The sequence below is a fragment of the Danio rerio genome, chromosome 4, assembly GCF_052040795.2.
Source record: "Danio rerio strain M-AB ecotype USA chromosome 4, GRCz13ab, whole genome shotgun sequence".
Lineage (NCBI taxonomy): Eukaryota > Metazoa > Chordata > Actinopteri > Cypriniformes > Danionidae > Danio > Danio rerio.
The window spans coordinates 10,227,959-10,252,845 of NC_141024.2; the positions used below are offsets into that span (position 1 = coordinate 10,227,959).

A 24,887-nucleotide genomic window follows, 5' to 3' on the forward strand; every position below is an offset into this window, starting at 1 on the left:
ATTACATGGCATTTCAGGAGATGCATCCAGAAACATGAACAGCGTCATGAGAAAGTTGCAATGTTGAAAGTACAACATTTACATTTTTTCATGTTGGACCAGAGATGTGGATCAGCGGCAGATCTTAGGTGGTAGAGTTGCTCCTTAATTAGTGGAGAAAATTCTGATCTCAGGTTTCAGCATTTCTCCCTTCTTCCTTTTCCTCATCTTCCTCCACCACCTCACCCTCAATCTTCCACCAGTTATTCACCCTTTCTCATTTGAAACTTGCTTTACTCCACTTCCTCTTCCCATCCTCTAGTTCACGTATATTAGGCCTCATTTAGTCGACCTGAATCCACAGATGTTCTCCATCAATTAGTCCTCCACTCAGTCTCCTTTTTCTCTACCTCCTGCAGTCACTTGACCTCTGCCTTCTCATCTTCCTCAACTCCACATTCGTTCACTCCTCCACTCTGCCTTGTCATCTTTTTTGGCTCCCCCTCTCTGCCTCCATACCCTCCACCTTTAAAGTGAAACTCACAACATTTATGCATCATTCATCAGAGTAAAGAAACATATTTTAAAACGATTTCAGTAATATAAATCCTCCTTTCATGAATCTTGTGCCTTTAATGTTACATCTATGTTGTGCATTTAGAGCTACCTACATATATTTTTTTGTTCATGGTGCGAACATGCCTTTATCAATCCTTGGTTACCTATTAAAACAAAAACAGTCACTTCTACATGCACAGATGTTTGAGAAAGAAACCAATTATCTGGATATCCCATGGTGTTACTAGACCCCCAGCAGACATTTTTGCTCAGCATAAAAAACATACCACTTTACCATGTTTGCATGGCGTACTTCCTAAAAAAAAAAAAAATTAATTCAAGAACACATTAAATATTTCATGAGAGACAAGAACAGCTCATTTTTTAAAAACATTGTATATGTCTTTTTATTTAAAAGAGCATGTGGGTTAAACAGTAATGCGGAGGAGATGTCACTTGGTAATAAATTATCCTCTTTAATCTGTGGATCAAAATATATACCTCTAGCGCTGAATATGAAGGGGTAGGAATGTACTTTAGCAGAATGACGGCTGGCCGAGGTTATGGCTTTTAAGTTGACTCTCATTGCACTCTTTCAGGTGCCGTTGCATGATGCCGTTTGTTTTGAAGCGAGGCCGTTATTAGGTCTTTCTCCCCCTCCGTTTCCTAACCTCTATATCCTGCATCCTTTGATCTCGTCTGCTTCTCTTGGCTGACGGTAGGAGGAGCAGGACGGTGCATTTGCCTCCCGGCTGTACAGATGCACTTTGAAAAGATCAGTGAGGGAGAAAACAAAGAGAGTAGACGGAGACAGAGAGGAGAGTCACCAGGACACAGAGCCCCAGAGCGAGCAGATGACTGGCCCAGACTCTCTCTCTCTCTCTCTCATACATGCTACATACTTCCAGCAATTAAACACATTCATACTTTGACTGAATGGAGGAGGAGGAGAGTGGGGTAAGTTGGGACACTTTTAAAAAATGTAAAACAGATTTATATGGTCAAATAGGATATGCATAAATGTGTTGAATAAAAATATTTTAAATCGAAATGTAAACGTGGAAAATACAGAAATGTGCAGAAAAAAAACATTTAAGATACTTTAAATGTTTATGTTTTCTAATCATTTATGCAGTTTAATGTATGGTTTGGAAATTATTTTGAGTATTTTTTACATTGGAAATATAGAAATGTGCTAGTACATACAAATATTTAGGATATTTCCAACCAAAATGTAATCAAATAATTGATGTGGTTTTTATGTAATTTTTTGGGAATGATTTTGGAGAATGGTCATTTATGTGACATTTTTTTCCAAATATGAGAAATGTTTGAAATAATTTAGCTGTGTGTAGCTTATGTAAACTATTAATTACAAGTACATAGTTAAACATAAATTTTTAAATAAAAATCTGCATGATGTAACAGGTTTTATGTACCATTAAGATGATTTCAAGAGTTCACACTTAGCTGAAGATTGATTATAAATCGTGTTTGGCATGCTGTCCCAGGAGAGAGCCCTGGACTCATAAAAACTTTGAGTCTGGGGCTCCCTCCTGTTTGCAGGGCGAGAGGGGAGTTTGAACTCTAATGCTGTTTATAGCTAAAGACAAATAAAGAATTGCTATGAAGAGATATACTGATAACTAGGAGCACATCTATGGTGCCAATTTGGATTAGTCAATTCACTTATATCACATGTTTTTGGATGGTGGGAGGACACCGGGGAACCCGTGGGAAACCCACGCTAGCAAGGGAAGAACATGTACACTCCTCAAAGATACGTTGACTGGCCTGGTAAGGACTTGTGTCAGTGATATTTTTGCTGTGAGGCAACAGTGCTAAACACTGGGCCGCCATACCGCCCTATCTAGGAAAAGGGAGAAGGAGTAGGGGTGGAATGGGGGATTCTTCAAAATGAAGATAACTGTTGTGGTATGAAACTCTGGTTATTTATAGTGACTTAGGAATTGTCTGATTGGTAAATCATGTATTAGCTAATGCGGGACCAGCATTGGTCAATCATAAGCACAAAATCCTCTCAAAATTAGTTTATAATTAAACTTCACTTACAATTTTTTTCATTTATTTAATTTTATTTATGATAAATTCAGAATATTTGAAGCTGAAATTTAATTGTATAATTTAAGTGATTTTGTTTCAGAATTCAAGATTAGAGTATTTTAAGACCAAATTTAGTCAAATAATTCAGTAGTAATTGCATAGAAATGTAAATTATTAGAATTAAACTAGTATTTAAGCTAAAAAAAATTACAAAAATTGCAATTCTTAAAAGTAATTTATGCAAAATGTAATATTCAAAAACAATATTTACACACACGTATTGAACTTTATTTAGGAAGTTTTCAAATGAACTATTATTCTGAATGTTTAGTCAAATAACTGAACTGATCATTTGTGCTATTTAGTTACATTTAACTAAATATTACATTTTATCTTCAAACACTTCAAATTTTTCAACACAATCAATTTAGAATAGCTCTTACACGTGCCTCTTTTTTCAAATGTGAAATATTAATAAGAATATTAGGCAAATGACTGTGTACATTTAGGTTATTACCATTTTATAATATCTGAAAAGTAAATGTCTTTCTGAATATCTGAAAATCTAATAATGAACAAAAATGATACTGCTTTTGGTAGATGTGGTGACACATTTTACCCCATTCTCCCTATAACACTTAAGTCGTCACCTAAATAATCATTTGTGTGCGCCTGTACAGTACACTAATGTAAATGTGAAATATATACAGCATGCGATTGATATATTACATCAGCAAAGGGGAACTGAGTCTACATATACACAAGTGTCTGAGAAAGATGAATATGAATGCATTCTTTTACGTGCGTTGCAATCTCCAAAGTCCCGTCTTAATTGACGTGGGTGTTTTTTTTTTGTACAGTTCATACAACTAATGGACTATTTCCAAAGCCGCAAACACCCATAATTGCTTCTCACAATGAATTCCCTTCATTAGTTTTCATCTTACATTTGCTGTTAGACCTCAGGCCAAAAAAAAAAGAAAGAAAAAGCCACTCAGCAGCAGCAGAGCAAAAAATATCTACAGTCTGTTCTACATAATTAAATCTGATAGACTCAAAAAAACCTTCATTTTCCCTGATAATGGTTTGTGATGGGATGAAATGGGTTTGCAATAATATATTGGGTGTTAAGAGAGTTTTTGTTGTTGTTGTTGTAGTGTAATACTGGGTTTCCTTTAGGCATCATACTTCTTTCCGGCTCTGTGGATTTGTTGGTATAAGGTCATGGAAAATGCCATCCCGAGCAGCTGAGAAACAGAAAACAGGGTCAAACAGGATGTGACATCATTGGAGGCAAAACATTTTTGGTATTATTCCTACCTGCAAGACCAGCACACACATGGCGATGGTTCCCAGCAAATGTTTGTTGTCGTTCAGCCATTCCTCCACCTTCTCGTAGCAGCCCTGAGGGACAGAGAGATGAAAATGTACATACTGTATACAAAATGAAAAGTTTACAATGTGGACCATAATCATAAAATAGTGAACTCTGACTTTTTATTTACGATTTTTAGGTTTAAAATGAAAAACATTGAAATTAAAAAAGAAATGAAATTATCAGATTATTACCAGATAAGACTTAGAGTAAACATTAAAACAATATTAAATTTAAGTTAAAACTAGTAGATCCATTTAAAATAGAAAAACAATTGCAATATAATAAAGCTACAGAAATAATTTGGTCACTTTATTTTGATGGTCCGTTTGTTAAATTTAGGTGATATTTCAACTACATGCCAACTCAGTCTCAATAGTCAATAGATTATAAGTAGACTGTTAGTTCTACTCATAATCTAGGTTTTCACACACCTAACTCTGTGTGGAAAAAAAAAGGCAAGAGAGAGTATATCTGCTGATATGGTATTTTAAGTATTTGAACAGTACTCCAACAAACTAAATATGTTCTGTGGTAATTTACCAACTAAAGCTTTAAAAATAAAAGCTAAGATGTGTTGTTTTCTCCTTGACTGTAATGAAGTCCATTTTTTCCTTTTATATAAACTACATTGATGTGTGTGTGTGTGCACTTGAACCAGTGACACAACATAAGGCACTATATTCAGAAATAGGCACTATTTCTAAAGAATGACTTTTAAAATAAAATAATACAAAACATGTTTAAACAGAGAAACTATTACAAATTTATGTAATTTAATTAGAAATACCAATAAAATAAAATAAAACTCTAAATATAATAATAAATAAAATGAAATTACTTCAAATGTAAAATAAACATGCATTTTATTAACAATAAAACTAAATTAAATCAGATCAAATATTAAAATAACAAAAATACATAGTAATTATTCAAACACAATAATCTAACTTTAGAAACAGAAACCATAAAAATTAAAATACACCTTTAATCAAAAAAAAAAAAAAACATTAAAGCAAAATACATTTTAAATCACAACAACATAAAAAGATTCAACTTTAAATGAAAATAAAAAAAATAAACACCCAATCCCACCTGTGACCAGAAGACATTAGTGGTGTTGCGACCGCACTCGGTATAGTGCTCCTGGCAGCATCTATCCGGCACTGACTTCTCCTGCAGCGCCTCATGCCAGTCTGAGAGCCCAGTTACACCGCAACACTGCCACTGTGAGACACAACCAGCATTCATTCACACAGAGAAGAAAAGCACAGTTCTGCAGACACCAGCATATCGTTCAATACTGCAGGGCTTCATGGCTTATTCTCCATAACTCTGATCCACTACCTGAACTCACAGCGACCCGCCATTACTGTCATTACAGACGGCTGTATATATTAAACGCACCTCAGCCTGAATGATGTTCCAGGCATTGCGGAGACCCACGTTGTTGTCCGTGTTGTAGAGCCGCAGGCCGTCTTTAAGATCCTGCTTTGCATTTTCACTCACCTGCAGAAAGTTTAAATTCATGCATTTATAACCTCTACAGTAAGAGAATAATTACAATTTATTTCAAAACCAAATTAAAATTTATCTGTCACACACTCAATATGGTATGCAGTTAAATGCTTACATAACCACTTGTGACCTTAAAATAACAACAGCAATAACAAAAATAGAATAAAGAATAATAACAAATAATAATAACAACCATAAGAATCAAAATTTTGGAGAAATAGAAGTTATGCAATAAAAAAAGCAAATATAAAATATTTAAAGTACTTTTAATATAGAGTATGTGTATTAGAGTATGTAACGATATAGTATGTAATGATATTAACGATATAGAGCATGTAATTACTTGCATTGCAGATGCATATATTAATAATTTCTTTAAATATTTCCCAAGTGATGTTTAACAGAGCAGGGAAATTTTCACAGTATTTCCTATAACATTTTTTTGTTCTGTAAAAGTCTTATTTATTTTAGTTTGCCTGGAATAACTGTCCATTTTATTAGTTCATAATTTTTTTTTTCAATTGACTACAAAAAAAATTGTTGCCTAATTAACCTAACTTCCCTAGTTAACCTAAATAATCTAGCTCATCTAGCTCAATCTAATCCTTTAAATTGCACTTTAAGTTGAATACTAGTACTAGATGTTGTTGATTTGAAGGAATTTATCAGTTTGGACATTTCTTCCTTACTGCTGAAATCGTTTATCCATTAAGGGTCTACAGTGCTCTAATTGGGACGTTGCTGTTGGAGGCAGATTGATGGCGCTTATTTTATCTCTGAAATCATCAATCTTGCATGTGAAGAAATTTATAAAGTCATTACTGCTGTGTTGAGAAATGCATGTTGATGGTTAGATTGGCCACTGTGTTAAACAGGGCCCTTAGATTGTGTTAATTTTCTTCTATTAAAGTAAAAAAAAAAACAAGCAGATCTGGCAGACTTTAAATCTTTTTTTAAAGTTAAGTATACTCTCTTTCCAAGCTAGACGAAAAACCTCTAGTTTTAAGTGTAACGGAGCAACTATGTCTAAAGTGCTAGAAAAGAAAAGAATCAATAGTTTCAGTTGCAGTGTCAAGCTCCTCTAGACTGCCTGGAATGCTAAGGAAATCAGAAAGATTATGTAGTTTACTGACAAAGTCATCTTTAGTGCTAGTGGTGATTGTTCTACCATATTTATAAATAGAAGCTGATTTTGTAGACCTATAAATGCACAAAAAAACAAGAGATTAAATAGTGATCTGAAATGTCATCACGCTGTGCTCAACTTCAACATTATCAATATCAATACCATGTGATGAGCCGATGAGCAGGCCCTGAGACATACTGTTTCACTCCAACAGAGGTAAGTATGCCTAAGAAGGCCAGACTTAAATCATTTTTCAATTATTATGAAAAAGACAAAATAAATTAGTTATTAAAATTATCATGTTTCAAAATCTCCATTAAACAGAACGTTGCCTTTAACTGTACAAAAAAAGAATAATGACTAAACATAAATAATATAATATATACACGTTTCTAGCAAGTAAATTAAACAAATTACCATCAATGGCAAACCCATTGCTAAAGTGTGCATAGAGAGTTTAATGTAAATATAAGTTAAAGAGCTGAAGACATAAAAGGAAAAAAACATTAAAAATGGAGAAGAAGTAAAGTAAAGCAGGAGAGCAGGTGTGTGGGCTGCTGTTGTTGTTGTCAAGATTCGCGTGGGTAATGAGAGTCACAGTGGGTGGTTAGTTCTGTGTTTTTCTATTTGTGTGTGTGTGTGTGTGTGTGTGTGTGTGTGTGTGTGTGTGTGTGTGTGTGTCTGTTTGTGTGTGTGTGTGTGTGTGTGTGTGTGTGTGTGTGTGTAATAGATAGACTGAGGGGGTGTGTGATGCTTAGGGTTTGTACTGTACCTTCTCTGTGTATACGAAGAAAAGAATGAGCAAAATCAGCTCCGCTAACAGAATAATCAGCAGAACAATGAAGAACTGCAAGAAAAGAGGAGCACCAGTAAAACACTTATATGCTTTAACCAAGAACGTTACTGAAAATATCAAAAATATATACAGTATATAATATATATTGCCAGTGCTGGGCAAAGATTAATTGCAAGCTATCACATCCAAAATATATGTTGGTTTTGGTATAAGATGGCAGAATGGTGGCGCAGTGGGTAGCACAATGGCCTCACAGAAAGAAGGTTGCTGGTTTGAGCCCCGGCTTGTTTAACCATATTAGGAAAATTTGATAGGTTCTATAAAAAAGGCTAGTAAATGTGAAATATTATAATGATTTTTGATCTATAATACACACATAAAACAATAAATAAATAATAAATGATCTGTGGGAATTTCCCAGAGATGGGTTGCAGCTGAAAGGGCATCCACTGCATAAAACATATGCTGGATGAGTTGGCAATTCATTCCGCTGTGGCGATCCCAGATTATTAAAAGAGACTAAGCCGAAAAGAAAATGAATGAATGAATAAATGAATGATCTGTGGGTATTTTGAGTTGAAACTTCACAGACACATTCTGGGAAAACATATTCCATCTTGTAGAAATATTACATCATATTACATCTTGTAGTTTAATATTTTAGGTCAAAGAGATCTGGTTGACAAAAAAAAAGCATGAATCCCTGAAATAATGAATGTGCTTTGTAATGAATGTCTCTGAAACTTTCCCGTTTCATAAAATGCTGAGAGAAACAGTTAAAAATGCAGCGACAGCAAATACATTCACAGAAGTGTAAAAATGGAAAGGTCTTTTTGGGAATACAACTAAAAAAAAAAAAAAGTTACTACAAGACAATTCATAACAGAATAATCAGACCCACAAAACATCTGTGCCTGTAAAGTTCTGCAGATATTTTGGCCATTCATGAAATGAGTCTAATTCATTTCATTAAACATGTACATATACACTGTAAAACCCAACAGTCAACTTGATCAAATGAAATGATTCATTTATTGTGTTTTATTGTGCTCAAATTGCTTTGTTAACTCGAATGGATTAAGTTCACAGTACTTATTAGAATTAGCTTTTGAACTTAATTTGTTGTTGCAACCGGTTTCCTCAAATGGTTTGAGTTACCTTGACTTTTGGAGTTTTACAGTGTAGTTATCACCTATCTGCTATAAAACTGCAGGTTAACTGTTTATTTATAACAACTTATATTTGATTGCAACTTTAACTTAATTTGATTGTAAAGCAATAATATGCACTATTTGTGAAGCTGCTTTGAAACAATAATTATTGTAAAAAGCGCTATAGAAATAAACTTGAATAGAATTGAATAATTATTTAGTTGTTTAAATGTGTGCAAATATATATTTATTCAGATTTTTTATTAATTTGAACAATATTCCTTAATACTATGAAAATGTTTATGATTTAGGAAAAACATCTTTTTGTAAATTCATATTTTTTTGTCTTTTAATAGATCTAATATTTGGGAGAATTACTTTGTTTACCAAACAAGTATTTCTAATTGGATTTGCATTGTAAACCTTAAATTAAAAAAATTAAACGTTTTTTATTTATGTGTTTTAGCTTTAAGTTACCATACTTTCAATATCATTCAGCATAAATCCGCAGATTTTTGTACAAAACCTCTGTGCAGCATAGCAAATAGCAGATTCTGTCTGGACCAGCTTATAACCCTGAATTACTTTATTAACTAATTCATTAAGCATTATGGGACTTGTAGGCATGGACTTACACTCAGCAACAGGCACTTGTTCTCCTTGATGGCACCGAGGCATCCCAGAAAGCCCGTTACCATGACGACGGAGCCCAAGGTAATGACCAGATTGGCGGCTGAGAGGGAGGGGAAGGAGGGGGAGAAAGTGGCAAAGCTGCCCTGCGAAACGGACAGCCAGATGCCCACACCCAACAACCCACATCCCGACAGCTGAGGACAAACACACACAGAGAGACATTACTAAACACACAGGCACTCATGCATTATGGATCAAACCTCAAACTCACACAACTATTCAGTTCGACAGTGTTTCGTCAGGCTTTTACATGTTGATAAGGACTAGAGCAACTCCATCCCTGAAGCACTCGAGGGCCACTTTGAGGACTCGGTTCACTCAAGGTAAGTTATAGTTACTGTTGTGCGCATGCCTAACCAACTAAATGATACCTGTGTCAGCTCTGAGACCAATATAAATGCTAATGGCACTGCAATGAAGGTTGTTGTTGAGTATTGGAGTGTAAATTCTGTGTGTGTGTCTGGACTGAAGGTGTGCCTGTTCGCGTTTCCTATAGAAAGAAACTCCTGTAATTTCATGCTCAGGTAACCGAAATGTAAAAGTAGGCCAGTCTGCTGAAGGCTATAGGCAGAAAGAGAAAGTTAGCTAATACACCTGGACCAGCTCCAAATAATAAATGAGAATATGCTGTGGGAGAAGATGCGTGTTTGCAATTTGTATGGTGGAGAGTTTAATTTAGGGTTTTTTCTGAATTATTGCAAAATGTCAGAAATGAAAGTTTGCCATGCACTAATGGGTAAACCATTTTTAAAGTTCACATTTGTAAATAGTCTTTCAGTAAAACAAAGTAAAACATTTGTCATGCTGTCTGGTTCATTCTGAGTAGGAATGTAAGCCAATATTAAAATTCTGTGCAATTTTGTCTAGGAAATAACATCAAACAATTGAAAGAAATAATAAATCAATAAAATATTATAATAAATAATATAAATAATAAATAAAAGAAATTGTTTTAAATACAAATAATAAAAAATTAACTGTATAAAAAATAAATAATTAATATAAAATATTCTATGCAATTTATTTAAAAATAAAAATTAAAAAACATGCAATTTTGTCTAAATAAATATTATATAATAATAATAATAAAATTGTTGAAATTCTCTGAAAAAATTAAATATAAAAATAATGTTGTAAGAGTTGTCATTTGTTCTATGCAATATTTTCTCAAATCTAAAATAAATATTAAATCATATCAATAAACTACAACTATTAACGACTAAACTGTGAAATTGGGCATCACAAGGCTGTTATGTACTCTATTATTTACATTATAAAACACACAAAACATATAAGAAAATATATAACAGGTGGAGTTTTGTTGTAACATCACTAATCAGTCATTCTGCAGTCCTTTGGCACCCAAACATACTTCCTCTTTCTGCAACCCTTCTCTGCATACCAGAACTGAACAGTTAAGTTACCTTCAATATATTTCACAACTTCTACAAGCATCCAGCTCCTTCTGACATTTCTAGACTTCTTATTAGACAGAAGTCTAAAGCAAGCCCCCACACTATATTTATTCTTATTCTGCTATTTTCCTCTTGTCAGCAGTTTCTTCTAAGAAGTATGCAACACGGAAGCAAAGAAGAGGTATGTTTGGTTAATATATGATATCATACAATAGAAAAAGATTGATTAATCTGTTGTTAATCTAAGCATTTTTTCTAATAAAAAATGAAGACACAAAAGTAATAAAAATAAATTCCCCTAAATTAGGCTTTAATTTAGTTAGTACATTTGAATTATTCTAACTTATAATAAATATCAGGTATTCACATATAATGAAAGAAATATTTTTAAGGGGTTTAAAAGAGACATTTTAGCAGGTCAAGATGTTCTCTGTTAATCCTTCCTCACATTTGGTGTGTCACTGCGAGATATGCCCTACAGTGAGGCGGTCTGGCTCCCCACACACTCCTCTTTGAGTATAACTGAAGGTGAAAAGCTGTGTCATTCAGTTCCCTGGAGGAAATACCCATCATGCACTCTGAGAACCACGGAGAATCGGAAATGAGACAGAATCCTTACGCTTGGAAAATGATGAGTGTGAAAAATACGAGATAAAACAGGTGTGTGTGTGTGTGTGTGAGTGAGAGAAAGAGAGAGAGAGAGAGAGAGAGAGAGAGAGAGAGAGCAAGCAGTAAGTGCAAAAAATAGGTTAAAGATGAAAACTTTTACAAACCATGAAAATGAAAAGTATGGCACAGTAATAAAAAACTCTGAGAGGAAATAATTAGGCAGTAAACGCAAGCAAGAAAAAGCCAAAGTGCACACAAACGAGAAAATAACAGAAGAAAAGCATAAACAGCTCTGTCCAGAGAAGCAGACAGACAGTGCTGTATATTAAACAGCTTTTAACCCAAATGTTAGTATTCACAATGCACTACCACAATCAAGACACACACAAACACACACACACACACACACACACACACACACACACACACACACACACACACACACACACACACACACACTAACAAATTGAATTGAATCTATTCTCTCTGCCTTTGGAAAATCCTTCATAATGGGTTTGTTCTTAATCTAATCCTGCATTTCAAACTGGGGGACTGTTTGTTCGAAAGGTTTTTCTATACAGTGTGATGCATTCAGACACATGCAGACTGAGGCACAACTTCAATAGATTATGGGTCTGAAGCAGCACAATGAACACAATCAAGGAGTGTGGAGAGGAGAACGAGGAGAGGACATGAAGGGAAGTAGGAAAAAAATACAAAGAACTTACGCAAAAGGGACTAACGAAAGACAAGGGCAAGAAAGGAAAGATGAAGAAGGAAAGGCAAGGAAGATGAAAAGGAAACGAAATTATGATGGAAGGAAAGTAAGAAGGAAATGAAAAAGAAGGAAAGGAAATTAAATGAAAGGAAAGAAGAAGAAGGAAAGGAAATGAGAGGAAAGGAAGCTGAAAAGAAATACAATTACAATGGAAAGGAGAGCAAGATGAAGAAGGAAAGGAAAGGAAGATGTAGGATGAAAGGAAGACGAAGGAAAGAAAAGTAAGATGAAGAATGAAAGGAAAGGAAAGGAAAGGAAAGGAAAGGAAAGGAAAGAAAGATGAAGCATGAAAGGAAAGGAAGGAAAAAAATTAAAAAGGAAAGAAAATAGGAAAGATGAAGAAGGAAAGAAAATCAAAAGAAAATGAAGATGAAGGAAAGGAAAGGAGCAAAAAGGAAACTAAAGGAAATATGATGAAGAAAAGGAGAGAAAAGATAAATAAAGGGAAGATGAAAAAGAAACAAATATACAATGACAAGGAAATAAATTAGAAGAAGGAAAGGAAGAAGAACAAGGAAAGGAAATAAATTTGAAGAAGAAACAAAATTACAATAAAATTAAAGGAAAGATGAAGAGTGAAAGAAAATGAAGGAAAGGAAGCTGAAAAGAAACAACATTACGATGAAATGGAGTGGAATGGAAAGGAAAGTGATGAAAGAAAGAAATAAGTAGTGGGAAAGGAATATGAGGAAAGAAAAGGAAGATGAAGAATGAAAGGAAAAGAAAGGAAAAGAAGATGAAGTAAATGGAACAAAATCAAATAAAGGAAGATGAAGGAGAAATGGAAAAGAAAGGAAAGGGAAGATCAGCAAGAAACAAAATTATGATGAAAATCAAGGGAAGGAAAGGAATGGAAAAGAAAGGAAAGGAGAAGATATGGAAGATGAAGAAGAAAAGGAAAGGAAGATAAAGGAGAAAAGGAAGATGAAGAAGGAACAGAAAGGAAGAAAAGGGAGATAAAAATGGAATGCAAACAAAAGGAAAGATGATGAAGGAAAATAAATTAAAGGAAGATGAAGAAGAAGAGGAAAGAAAGGTGAATAAAAAACTAAAAAAAACATAAAAGAGAATAAAGGATATGAAAATACAGAATAACATATAGAAGAATACAAATACTCTAAAAGCACAGGAGAAGAAAAGGACAGGAAAAAAACAAAAGAAAAAAGAAAAAGAGAGCATGACCAAATTGAAAAGGAAAGGACAAAAAAGAGAGCAAAGGAAATTAAATACAAAAAAAAATGTAAATACAATAACAGAAAAAAAAAGAAGAGCTTTACCATCTCAAAAGTTAAAGGACAACAAACAGAAAGGTAAGAAATTATTAAGAACATCAAAAAGGAAATGAAAGGACAAAGGGAATAGATAGGTAGGAAGTTAAGAGATATAGGTACTGAAATATAAACAGCAAAAAAGGAAATGGAAAAAGATATAGCAAAGGAAAATAAAAAGGAAAGTAAGAACTCAATAAAAGGACGGGAAAAGAAAAATAGGACAGGAAATTAAATTAAGGAAAGGTAAGAAAGGACAGGAAAGAATAAAATAAGGCAAGAAAGATGCAAAAAAAAGAAAAGAACATTCCACTAAATGTAGATATCAGTGATGAGTACTGAAATAAGCAACACCGAGAGAGAGAAGGTGATTCAGTCATTTATGTTAATATCAGACTCCACATACTAAACTGACCTCACACACACTAATGAGTGTACTGTGTGTTTGTGACCTTGCGAAGGGAGAAGGGAGTCTGGCCTAACTTTCTGACTCATGTATTAAACATAAAGCAGAGCGCCATCAGGCTCCGTAATGTCAAACACATGAAATATAGATTACCAGTGACCTACAACACCTCCTTAACTCCACTCAGAAACATCATTAGCACCCCATTTACATTCTTATAGCGAAAATATAATAAAATGCACTGAACGCAGAAATAAAGCAGAGCGAGATCAAGGGTTTTTGTTTTATGCTTTGCTGAACTCCTCTGTAAACCTTGTAATTCAGAATAGAAAAGTCATTTCTCGTCAGTGGAAAAAAATTCTCTGAAAAAAGAACTCTGATATTAAATTCCAGCAAACCAAACTGCTTTAACAAACTTCTTCATCTCAAGGTAATTCTATCTAAAGCTTTCTGTGTCTCCTTTTCAAATCACTTTTATCTTCCTTTCTATCACCCTCCTCTCTCTTTTATTCCCTCTCCGCCCCGCTGCTTAAAGTGTGCAGTGTAAAATCTCCAGGCTTTTGCAATCTTCCATAATTTCTTTATTCTTTCATGTTCCCTCTTTTCCGTCCCTATATGGATGTATATGTGGGTGTATGTGTGTGCAGCAGGAGATTTCAGATCAGTCTGAAGTTTTTTTTTTTCTTTTTCAAGTTTCCTGCTTGTGATTTGGTGCTTCCGTCATTAAATTCGCTCAGAATCAAACAAATAACAACACATCCACGGCAGATCAAACGAGTGAAATCTCGCAACTCGCATAACCGTAATCTGACACACAGACTTCCTGTTGCATTTACTCAACAACAATAACAAGACAAAGACGAGCGAGAACTTAAACTATGAGCCTATGAGAGAAGTTAGAATGGGAGCGAGAGGAAAGAAGGGGGTCTTTTTGAGTGCTCTTTCTGCTTCATATGAATATGGATTAATGCCTTTGATCTGAAAGCATTTAACACCTCATGATGAACCTCCTTCCCTCCCAATGCAGCACATACACACACATTCATGACATTCAACATACTGCAGTTACTACCAGGAGGATTATGCTCTTACAAACTAATTTCTAAGCTAAGTGGATTTTCTTTTTTTTTCTAAACATGTAAATAATTAGCATTTAGAAAATTAAAGTGCAAATGAGCAATTTGGGGTGGAAAATAACATTTCATTTTCTGAAAGACACATTTCTATATTTACATAATAATAATCACTATTTATTGCAACCTTCACTCACAATTTTAGACAACCCAGGCTCATTTTGAAAACATACCCCTATATACTGTACATTTCTGGAGAGTGCAAAATATGTTAGCTGTTTTTGCGAATCCACCAGAGAGATTTTGTAAGATCTCAAAGTTCTTTTGCGAATGGCATTTGCACCTGCTGTTATCGAGTAAATGCACCAGAGGCCGCTGTTGACTGACTGAATGACTGACTGACCAAACGACTGACAGACTGCCCCACCCAGCCCCTTCCTTAAACCCAACCGATAGTGTTTTAAAAAGCACCAATTAACCAGCGCCCACTCACTTCCCTAATCCCAACAGTGTTTTAAAACCAATCCAAAAAAGCCCTTCCCTTCCTTCTTCATCTTTCCTTTCCTTTCCTGTTTTTCCTTCATCTTCATTTCTTTCGTTCTTCATCTTTCCTTTCATTTCCTTTCCTTTTTTTCATCTTCTTTTCCTTCCTTTACTTTCCCTTCCTTCTTCATCTTTTCTTTCCTCTCCTTTCCGTTCATTTAATTTTCACATTTTACTACATTCTCACCATGTTATTTACTTGTTTATTTTATTTTTTGGGTTTTGTTTTTGTCCTACCCGCTTTCTGGAAGCGTTCTTTGTCATACTCATACCCTGTCTCTTCTCTGCGTCACAAGTCCACCAACGTATGCTGCAAGCCACTGGACAAACTGGTAACAGCGGGAAAGCCGTCTATACAGAGAAAAGCAGTCAGCTGATATCGCAGAAACGAACGGGGTCATACCGCAACATAGCATTTGTTTGAAAGACGTAATTTAGACAAACGTACTTCTGGCTACATAATTCACGATCACCAGAAATGTATAGGGCTATGTTTTCAGAATGAGCCCATGTTGATTTTAGAGCCGATTTTTATGGATTTTGGGATTCCTCTAACTTTTCCAAACCATTTTTTCAGCTTTTTTTAAGGTTATTTACATTATTGTATATATTATTATTTATATGTTGTATTCATTATTTTATTATTAGCCTTGCATTTTATATTCATACACATTTAATACTTTTATTTATTCTTTTGTTTTCATGATTTTGGAAAAAACTTTATTGTCAAATTTATTCATTATCACATCTACATGGTTGTCAAGTGTCAAGCTACGTGATTACTTGAGTTTTATGGGTCTTCTTGTGTCTACATCTTTGCTAGGTTTGCCACAACAATTGTAGGGGGTTGCTGTGGGGTTATGATGACGTTTTAAGTGTATTAGTGTGTTACTATGTAGATGCTGGGGTGTTATTTGCCATCAGTATTACTTTTTGTTGTATTATTTTCAGAGAGTTGTCAGGTTGCAATAGTGTTTTTTAGCTCACAATTTTAGGGTGTTTTATGTGGTTTCCAAGGTGTTGCTACATGGTTACTTGCATGTTCTAAGTGTTTTAGAGTGTTATTATGTGGTTGCTAGGTTGTCGTTTGACTTACAATTCTAGGGTGTTGCAGGTGGTTTCCATGGTGTTTCTATATGGTTACTTGGGTCTTCTAAGTGGTTAAGATTGTAACTATGTGGTTTCTAAGGTGTTGTTTGGCTCACATTTCCAGGGTGTTGTATGTGGTTTTCAGGGCATTGCTATGTGGTTACTTAAATGTTGTGAATATTTCAGTGTGCTACTACATGGTTGTTTATCACCAGAATTCTTGGGAGTTGCAAGTGGAGTTTTTGAAGGCCGAAAATGGAGCGTTTAGAAAACACTGCAGAGGTTGTTTTCATTCTAAAACGCTGCTGCTATGTGTGGATGGGGGAAAACGGAGACATCGGAAACATCGGACATCGGGTAGCCTACAAAGAGTTCAGTCCTGCATCCTCTCCTTGTAAGTTCAGACTTTGCAAGTTTGATATGGAAAACAGACTCCCAAGGACATGTTGGGTAAATCCTCAAAGGGAACAGTGTACTTTATAACCTTATTCACATCATCCTGGATAAATACGTTGCTTCACTATGTTAACAATAAAATGAAAACATGACGTAAGGAACTGCTATTTTCATTTTGATATTAGCAACTTAACAGACAGCAGATATGTTGAGGTGTCGTGCTGCATATATGAGCGTCATCTTCACTGTGTGCATATTTATAGCAAAAACAACATTAACATCACTGCCTCCTATCATTTTCATTGAAAATATGAAACATACCCTCTCTCATGCTGAATATCAGTTTTAATAATCAATAATGGCCATTATAAAAGTATAATGTACAATAAGTTTATACATTAATGGAAATAAAAGCAAACAATCAGTCAATATACACAATATACGTAGTTACATTAATTATTAACTTATCTTTGCGCTCAGCCAAAACACATTACCTGAGAACAAGCAATGGATTCAAAAGACCAAAGTCTGAGAATATGTCGTTAGATAGAGACAACAAGACGAATTAAATATCCCATTTAACAACTACAGTGAGATAGGATCCAGTGGTAGATCTTTGATGAACAGTCCGACGAGCAGATCTGGCTAGATATGCTGCAGCGCATGCCAGAATGTGTGTGTGTGGTCACGTGATGTACGTTTTCAGTGGTGTGGTGTAGATGGAGAGTTGTTCAGAAACGCTGGGTGAAACGCTGTTTTAAAACTAAACGTACTAATGTAAACGGAGCCTAGGTCTATGTGTTGCCTGTTGCTTAATCCACAGGCTGGAAATTTCAAGTCAAGATTCTTAGCAAACTATAATCTAGAGCAGTGGTTCTCAAACGTTTTTCATCAAGTACCACCTCAGAAAAAAAATTGTCTCTCCAAGTACCACCAAAATGAGTAGTATTAAAATACAGTAGCGGATTAGGCCCAGTAAAGCAGCTACAACTCTGCACAGTTAAAAAATGTGGCAGATTACATCAGAAATATAGGCTATATGTCATATATGACATATTATATACATAATTTTTGACAAATTTTGAAATGTGTGTAGCATGTACATGACATATTTCATTCCTCCGCGTACCACTAGAAGGAAGCCTGCGTACCACTAGTGGTACACGTACCACAGTTTGAGAACCACTGATCTAGAGTATTTAATACTTTGTGAATAATATTCAGGTTTTGGACGAATCATAGTATGAGTAATAATAACAGAGATCCAACAATGTTTTTTACTCATTGCTTTGAATACCCCACAGACACATGAGGTTCACTTGTTACAGCAGCACTTAATAGCAGTCTCACATTAAACTTGTATAAGAGGAAGCATTTTAACAATAAGTGACTCTGGATAATTCATGCAGTAGTTTGATACTCACCCAGAACAGCAGATTGAAGAGGAACATCATGTATTTGACACAGCACAGGCATCCACGAGCCATCTTCAGCTTCTCAAACTCTAAAAGCAACACAAACGACAAGTCCAGGTAAAACACAACGTACTTCCCTCTGCCAGACACGCGTTTATCCTGAGTTTTCCCTCCCTGAGGGACAGCAACCACAGCTCCGTCACTCTGGGCTGGTTGATCTTTAACATTTGAGCCCCGGGAGCCGTAATAGGCCCCCACAGCCAGGCGGTGACCCCGTCGGGCCGCACGGGTGAATTCTGACTCTGCGCTGTCCAATGAGGGACTCCGCTGGACCTCAGATTCGTGGCTCTCACACCTCTGCATCATCAGATAAAGGCCAAACGGAGGGCATGTTTCACACACGTCGAAACACGAAACACGTGTTCAAAGTTGCCATTGAAGAGTCACATGAACACACATACTTCAAGCACTTTAACTATCCAGGTAATTGTCCATCCGTAATTCCTCTGCACTGAGTATGTGTTTCTCCCTGTGCTTCCTATTTGTCTTCTTCTCCTCTCCGCCGTTTCTATCGTGCATGTGTGAATGCAGAGCATGTGCTTTCAACTTTCGCCGCTCTCGCTCCATCGCACTCTTTCTCTGGCATGATTCGCTTTGCTGCATGTACCACTTTTTGCTCTGCACGCTCTCACTTCCCTGCAGTGCTATTATTAGAGATCGTCTCTCCCGGCTCTTCCCATCCCAACTAGTGCTCTGTCCCTCTCTGCATCCTCCTACCTTCATCCGTTCATATCTCTCTCTCTCTTTCTCTGGCTCCTCCTCCTCTACTCTGGCCAATCTGTTTGCAGGTCAATTGATGCGTTATCTTCCATCCCACGTACCTTTTTGAAAGTATCACAAGCCAAGCGGGAAAATGAAAGCTGAATGATGGAACCAAATAAATGTTATTACATGTATATGCAGCAGTGTTTTTTTTTTGTTACCCTGCGAGACTGTCTGTGTGTTTCCATGCCATCTTGCATAATCAGATAGATCATGCAAACAGAGCCAGTGTTTCCAGGTCACTTCTCTGTTGTCTTGCCACATAAGTAAAAATAGTGCATCTGATTTGTTGTTTTTGGGGCTGTGTGATATTGCTCTTTGTGAACTTTTACATTTGTGAAAACTGCACACACACACACACACACACACAGACACACACACACACACACACACACACACACACACACTTCATTAAAATATTTAATAGTTATCATTGCTTTAACATTTATATCAGCCAATATTGTTGAAATTGGGTGAAACAAAAATGATTACAGAAAGAATATTTCTTAATGGGGATAATAATATAGACTGCAGCAGTTTGACTTTTATTTTTTTATTTCTAGTCAAGTCTAATATAAATGAACATTTCTATAGAAGATAAGCATAATAGAATATACTGTGAAAATTGTCTTCAACTTCAATTTATTTTAAAGGTCCCTACAGACCAGAGGTGCCCTGCAGAGTCTAATTCCAAGCCTGCTTCCAAACACTTACCTTTAGGTTTCAAACTAGCCTAAAGGAATCAATTAGTTTGCTCGGGTGTGTTTAATTAGAGTTAAAGCTAATCTGTGCAAAGCTGCAGCCCTCCAAGAACTACGTTTGACACTCCTGTAGACATATAGGCAAAGAAACGTAATATATTAAGCAACAGGGTAAAAATAGCAAACCACTCCAATGCTTTTCCCCATAAAATTTTGATTAATTGTACACATAAACACTTGCCTAAAAAAACCTGATACTTAACAACAACATTATTAATAAAATGTACATTTCATAGACAAAAGTGTCTTAAAGTTCTGAACATTATCTTTAGATGTAGAAACTCTAGTAGAACAAAATGGAAAAAAAAACTAAACAAGAAAGTATTGACAAAAATCACAAACAACCTAGCAACCACCTTAAAAACCTGCTTATTAAGGAGAAGCTTCTCTCAATAGCTACAGAGCACCTTCAAATTTGTAGGGTTTAAAGGCAAAAATCTCTCATATATTTATCTTTCAAATGTCATAATCAATTAAAGTCATTCCTATTTTATAGTGATCCTGATATAAACACAGGCTAGGATGCTTGCTGCAGTGTGAATGAGACAGCCTGTTAAACAGACTTATACTGCATCTACATTAAACATTATGTATTTGTTCAGTAAGTTGTACAATCTCAAGATTCTATGTCACATTTACTTTCCACAATCACCAAGAGAAAGCTTAAACAGCAGAGAAAGCTCTGGGATGACATATTTTCAGTGTTGCATCAGCTGAATGACTGACAGCCTAGTACACAACAGTACAGTGCACAATGCATTTCGCTCACACTCATTTTTAATAACAAAAAATACTACCCAGACTAAAATTCACAAAGAAAAATCTGCAAAACCTGATCATATATACCACTGAGTAATTTTTATTCTAAAGTGTAAGGCAGGGGTCTCAAACTCGCGGCCCGCGGGCCATTTGCGGCCCATTTGTGTGCAATATTTTGTGGCCCGCGCTGACCGCTGTACACTGACAGAATCAGCGGAGCGCTATCCGTACACAGCGGTCACTGGGATTCCCCGCCCGCCGAAGTGACGGGAGGGAACTCGCGCCAGCCAGAACCAAGGTAAGCTGTTCCCGCCCCTGCCTGCCACTTAGCTACCTATCTGCAGCCTGCCACCTACCTAGCTACAGTCTGCATCTTATATATATTATAGGTAGATACAGACTGGTACTCACTGATGTGACTGGAGTGGGGTGGGGGTGTTTTATTTATACATATATACGCCTTTTTTTTAGGTGAGGGCAGGCATGTGCACACATAGGGCTCAATCTGTGCAGAGCACATGCCCTTTTTAGTCTTGGATAGAAAGTGCCCTTCCAAAATGATCAAAAGTGCCCCCGCGACGCGGCACACCTTCGGTCCCGCCCTTCAGTAGGCGCGCGACAACACCACTCTTGAGTACGCGCGCGACAACACAGCAGATCAGTACGCGCGCGACAACACAGCTGATCAGTACGCGCGCAATACCACCGCTCTTCAGTACACGCGCATCCACTCTACAGATCTGCACCAATCACCCCCCCCCCCCCCCCCCCACCCCCAAGTTCCATACTGAGGGTCTCAACTGCTTCCGCTTTAAAGCCAAATGTGGTTCAGATTTGTGAGAAGAAGCGCTGTCAAGTCTCTGGCAGCAAGGAGTAGGCAAAAGATGCCATGTTCAGAAGAACTGTTCATAATCTTCACTCAATGTTTATTAATGTTCAGGACACTTCATGTTCATTAATTAAAACTGTTAATAATGACATTTGAGGACTTTTTTTTTCACAATCCCTTATGCGGCCCAGCCTCACCCAGACTTTGCCTCCTGCGGCCCCCAGGTAAATTGAGTTTGAGACCCCTGGTGTAAGGTTTCTAGTTAGGTTCGCCTAAGGTATTATCATTTGATTAATAAATAAATAGTATTACCTTAAATACCTTAAATAACCAAAGCTGCTTGTGTGTATTCAGGGCACATTTCTGTAGTGATCTCCTATTTTTATGAATTCCTCTTTCCCTCCAGTGCTCTTTCCAATCTAATTAAATGGCATTGTGATATTGTGTGTGTGTGTTAGTGTGTGTGTGTGTGTGTGTGTGGTGCTGACTGTGTATTTCACCCTGCGGTGGGTTTGTGAGATCTGATGTTCTCAGGAAACTCATTAGACAGGATTTTATTAACTGAACAGTATTTATTTAGCTGTAACGGTGGACAAAAGTTTCCCACAGCTCCATAAGCAGGCAGCAGATTTGTACACCTACTTTATACTTCTGAGGATCTCCCATAAGCACACTGTCAATTGTAGCTTTTAATTAGCCTATCTTTTGCATGTTAGTGATAGGTATTTAGATATGAACTTTTCTGGTCATCCCAATCGAACTGACTAAAAATATTAAGCTAAACTAAAAAAAGTTGAAACATAGAAACCTTTATTAAAATAAGCTAAAGTAACATGAAAACATATGTTGTCATTACTTTTTGTCATATAATTTTTACAATGTATTCACTAAATTTACATATTTGTAATTTTTTTTACTTACATTTAACTGGGATTTAATTTAGTACCTTTTTGAACTCAAAAACTTGATAATATGCAATACATTTAATACATATTTAAAATTGTTAATGCGCTTTTAATTTAATAGTGATTTGAATTGTATTGGGGTTATGACATAACTTGATCCCCAGTTGTATTGCGAAACAGTGAAGTACACTACAGCACGATCTGAGCACTCTTTTTTCTATAATTAGACTCTTCATCTTACTGCAACAGTACATGTAGTACTACACGTCTGAGTGTCAGATCTGAATAGTGGCACATGGGATGCTCTTCTAGAAAATGTTATGGCTTGTGCATCTCACATGGCTGCCGGGAGCCTGAATAGGGCTTTACAGAAAAAGCAGTGCTGAATATCTTTTCACAGATATTTAACGCATCTTCAGCCTAGAACAGCAGTCATTTATTATACATATAGAGAAGAGAGGACATACAGGATTGCAAGACATCTGCTGTGGAATAGGAGAGAGAAAAAAAAGGCAAAACTGCGAGAGTAATAGTATTCGTAGAAGTTCATTGTTTTTTCTTAATGTTCAAGAATGTATTTTATAGCATATTTCACTTTATGGCATATCTTTTCAGTGTTTTATTACCTTTTTCTTGCATATTCGGTGTAAATGCATGTATTAGTTCTGTGAAATTATGTAAATAATACTAGAGAATCACTCTGTCTGAAGCTTTTTCCCCCCAGAAATCCTTCAAGAGATTCAATTATTCAGTAAGAGTACAAAAATAAAATAAAATCACACATGCATATTTAAATAGAAGTACATTACTTATATTTACAAATTGTAAGTACAAGCATACAAATTACTAATGCAAATTATAATAAAAAGTACATTACTTTAATTGTATGCTACATTGTTTTTTTTTTTACATTAAATTATGGTTCAAATTTGGGGGTTGGGAAGAGCAATACAATGATTTATGAATGTTTTTGCCTCTTATGCTCACTAAAGCTGCATATATTTGCTCAAAAGTGAAGTGAAATGACTTTTACAAACTTATTTTTACAATATTTTCAACTGAACTGTATTCCTCTGATGCAAAGCTGACTCTTTTTACATTATTGCTGCAGTATGACGCTTCTGAAATCATTCTAATTTGTTAAATTGCAAACAATTATTCTTATTATCAATGTTAAAAATGTCTGTGCTGCATTAGATTTGTGGATACTGTGATCTTCAGGGCAGTCTCTGATTTTCAGACCTTTCTGTACGTAGTAAATGCCGCCCAGATGTGTGTTTAAGGAGCATTCATTAAATAGACTCTGAGGAAGTACAATCTGTTACCTCCTTCAACGCTATAATGAACATCTGCCTGCCAATCTGCTCAGAGCTTCACACAAACACACACACAATCACACACAGAGATATGCCTTTGAGCTGTACACTATTCAATGACAATGTGCTTGGATCCTTCAGAGACAACAAGCTTTTCAAGTCTTCAGAGGAATGTTTCTCATTGTACATGACTGCGGTTACAAACAGGCCATTTGGTTCAGCTGGACACGGCGGCTTGCATGTAAACCGCACTCTTAGGCACTCCAGAGAGATGTATTCCCGAGCAGTCCGCCCTATATGTAAATTAACTTCCATTAACTCTCTATCCAGGGAATGCTGGTTGACTTGCTGACAAAAAACTTGTTTTAACACTTTCTAGGGAAATGAACATTGCGTGTTGGGATTGAAGAAACAGAATTGATGCTGTTTTCATTCACCACAAAGCAAAAAGCTTTTTCAATCCGCTACATTCCATCTTTCTAAGAATTACACTGACATGAAATGCAACTGTGGCACTTTATTTTCCTGCTTCACATGCATTTATCAGTCATTACATAAACTGTGGTAAAACTGTCCTTAAAACTGTGTAAACCTTAACATCAGGGTTAAACGTTAAGGATTTTTTCTACTGGTCTGATTAGGCCAATGGTTCAGATTTTTACTTGCCCTGCCATAATATTCACTGGCCCCACCAAAGAAAGAATTCAATTTTAATAGCTATTCTTTTAGCCACATGTTTTAAATAATGTCAAAAATAATATCCATAATTATTTAAATGTTAATAATTATTTAAATCATGTATTTAAATAGCACTTTAAAAATGTTAATAAATGTATAAGCAAAATGCTGTGTTAACAAAACAAAAATAGCAGTATGGAAAATGTGAAGGTATTTTATTGCAGTTCAAAATTATTTAACAAAAGGTGGCTGCAGTTAGGCCAGTAATGATCCCATCTACTGTCCCAAGCGTCTCTCACACTGGCCCTGGGCCATCGGGCAGTCCTTATTGTTGAACCCTGCCTAACACATGTACCTAAATGACCTAGTACTTTCTTCAACATAACTACACGGTTTATAAAATAAAGTGCAACCAATACAACTAAAGTGTTATTTGCACAAAAGTACTTTCTACAGCATGCCATACTCGTGCTAGTTTTTAATTATTATTACTCAGGTATCACAAAATGTACAATGTCAAAATAGTGTCATAAAACATAAACCTTAAACATAATAGAAGAAATCA

At 35.8% G+C, this 24,887-nt stretch overlaps 1 protein-coding gene and 1 long non-coding RNA gene across 5 annotated transcripts in view; one reads left to right on the top strand and one right to left on the bottom strand.

The window, feature by feature from the left end:
- Nucleotides 1-917: 917 nt before the first annotated feature.
- tspan9b (tetraspanin 9b) overlaps nucleotides 918-24,887 on the bottom strand; it is a 28,630-nt gene continuing 4,660 nt past the window's right edge. Inside the window, exons 2-9 of one of the 4 annotated variants that reach the window (XR_015942052.1) lie at nucleotides 18,262-18,341; nucleotides 9,203-9,394; nucleotides 7,393-7,467; nucleotides 5,384-5,485; nucleotides 5,072-5,203; nucleotides 3,922-4,005; nucleotides 2,107-3,848; nucleotides 918-2,057 (exon numbers count right to left, since the gene is read on the bottom strand). Coding sequence is in view for 2 of the 4 variants with exons in the window: in XM_087246470.2 (XP_087102596.2) it covers nucleotides 3,777-3,848; nucleotides 3,922-4,005; nucleotides 5,072-5,203; nucleotides 5,384-5,485; nucleotides 7,393-7,467; nucleotides 9,203-9,394; nucleotides 18,262-18,618 (1,014 nt within the window). In the remaining 2 variants the exon portion in view is untranslated. 4 annotated transcript variants of the gene reach the window in all.
- Nucleotides 15,999-23,730, top strand: LOC148679945 (uncharacterized). Its single transcript, XR_015942423.1, has 3 exons — nucleotides 15,999-17,707; nucleotides 18,032-19,410; nucleotides 21,882-23,730. It is a non-coding gene; the product is annotated as an uncharacterized LOC148679945 (long non-coding RNA).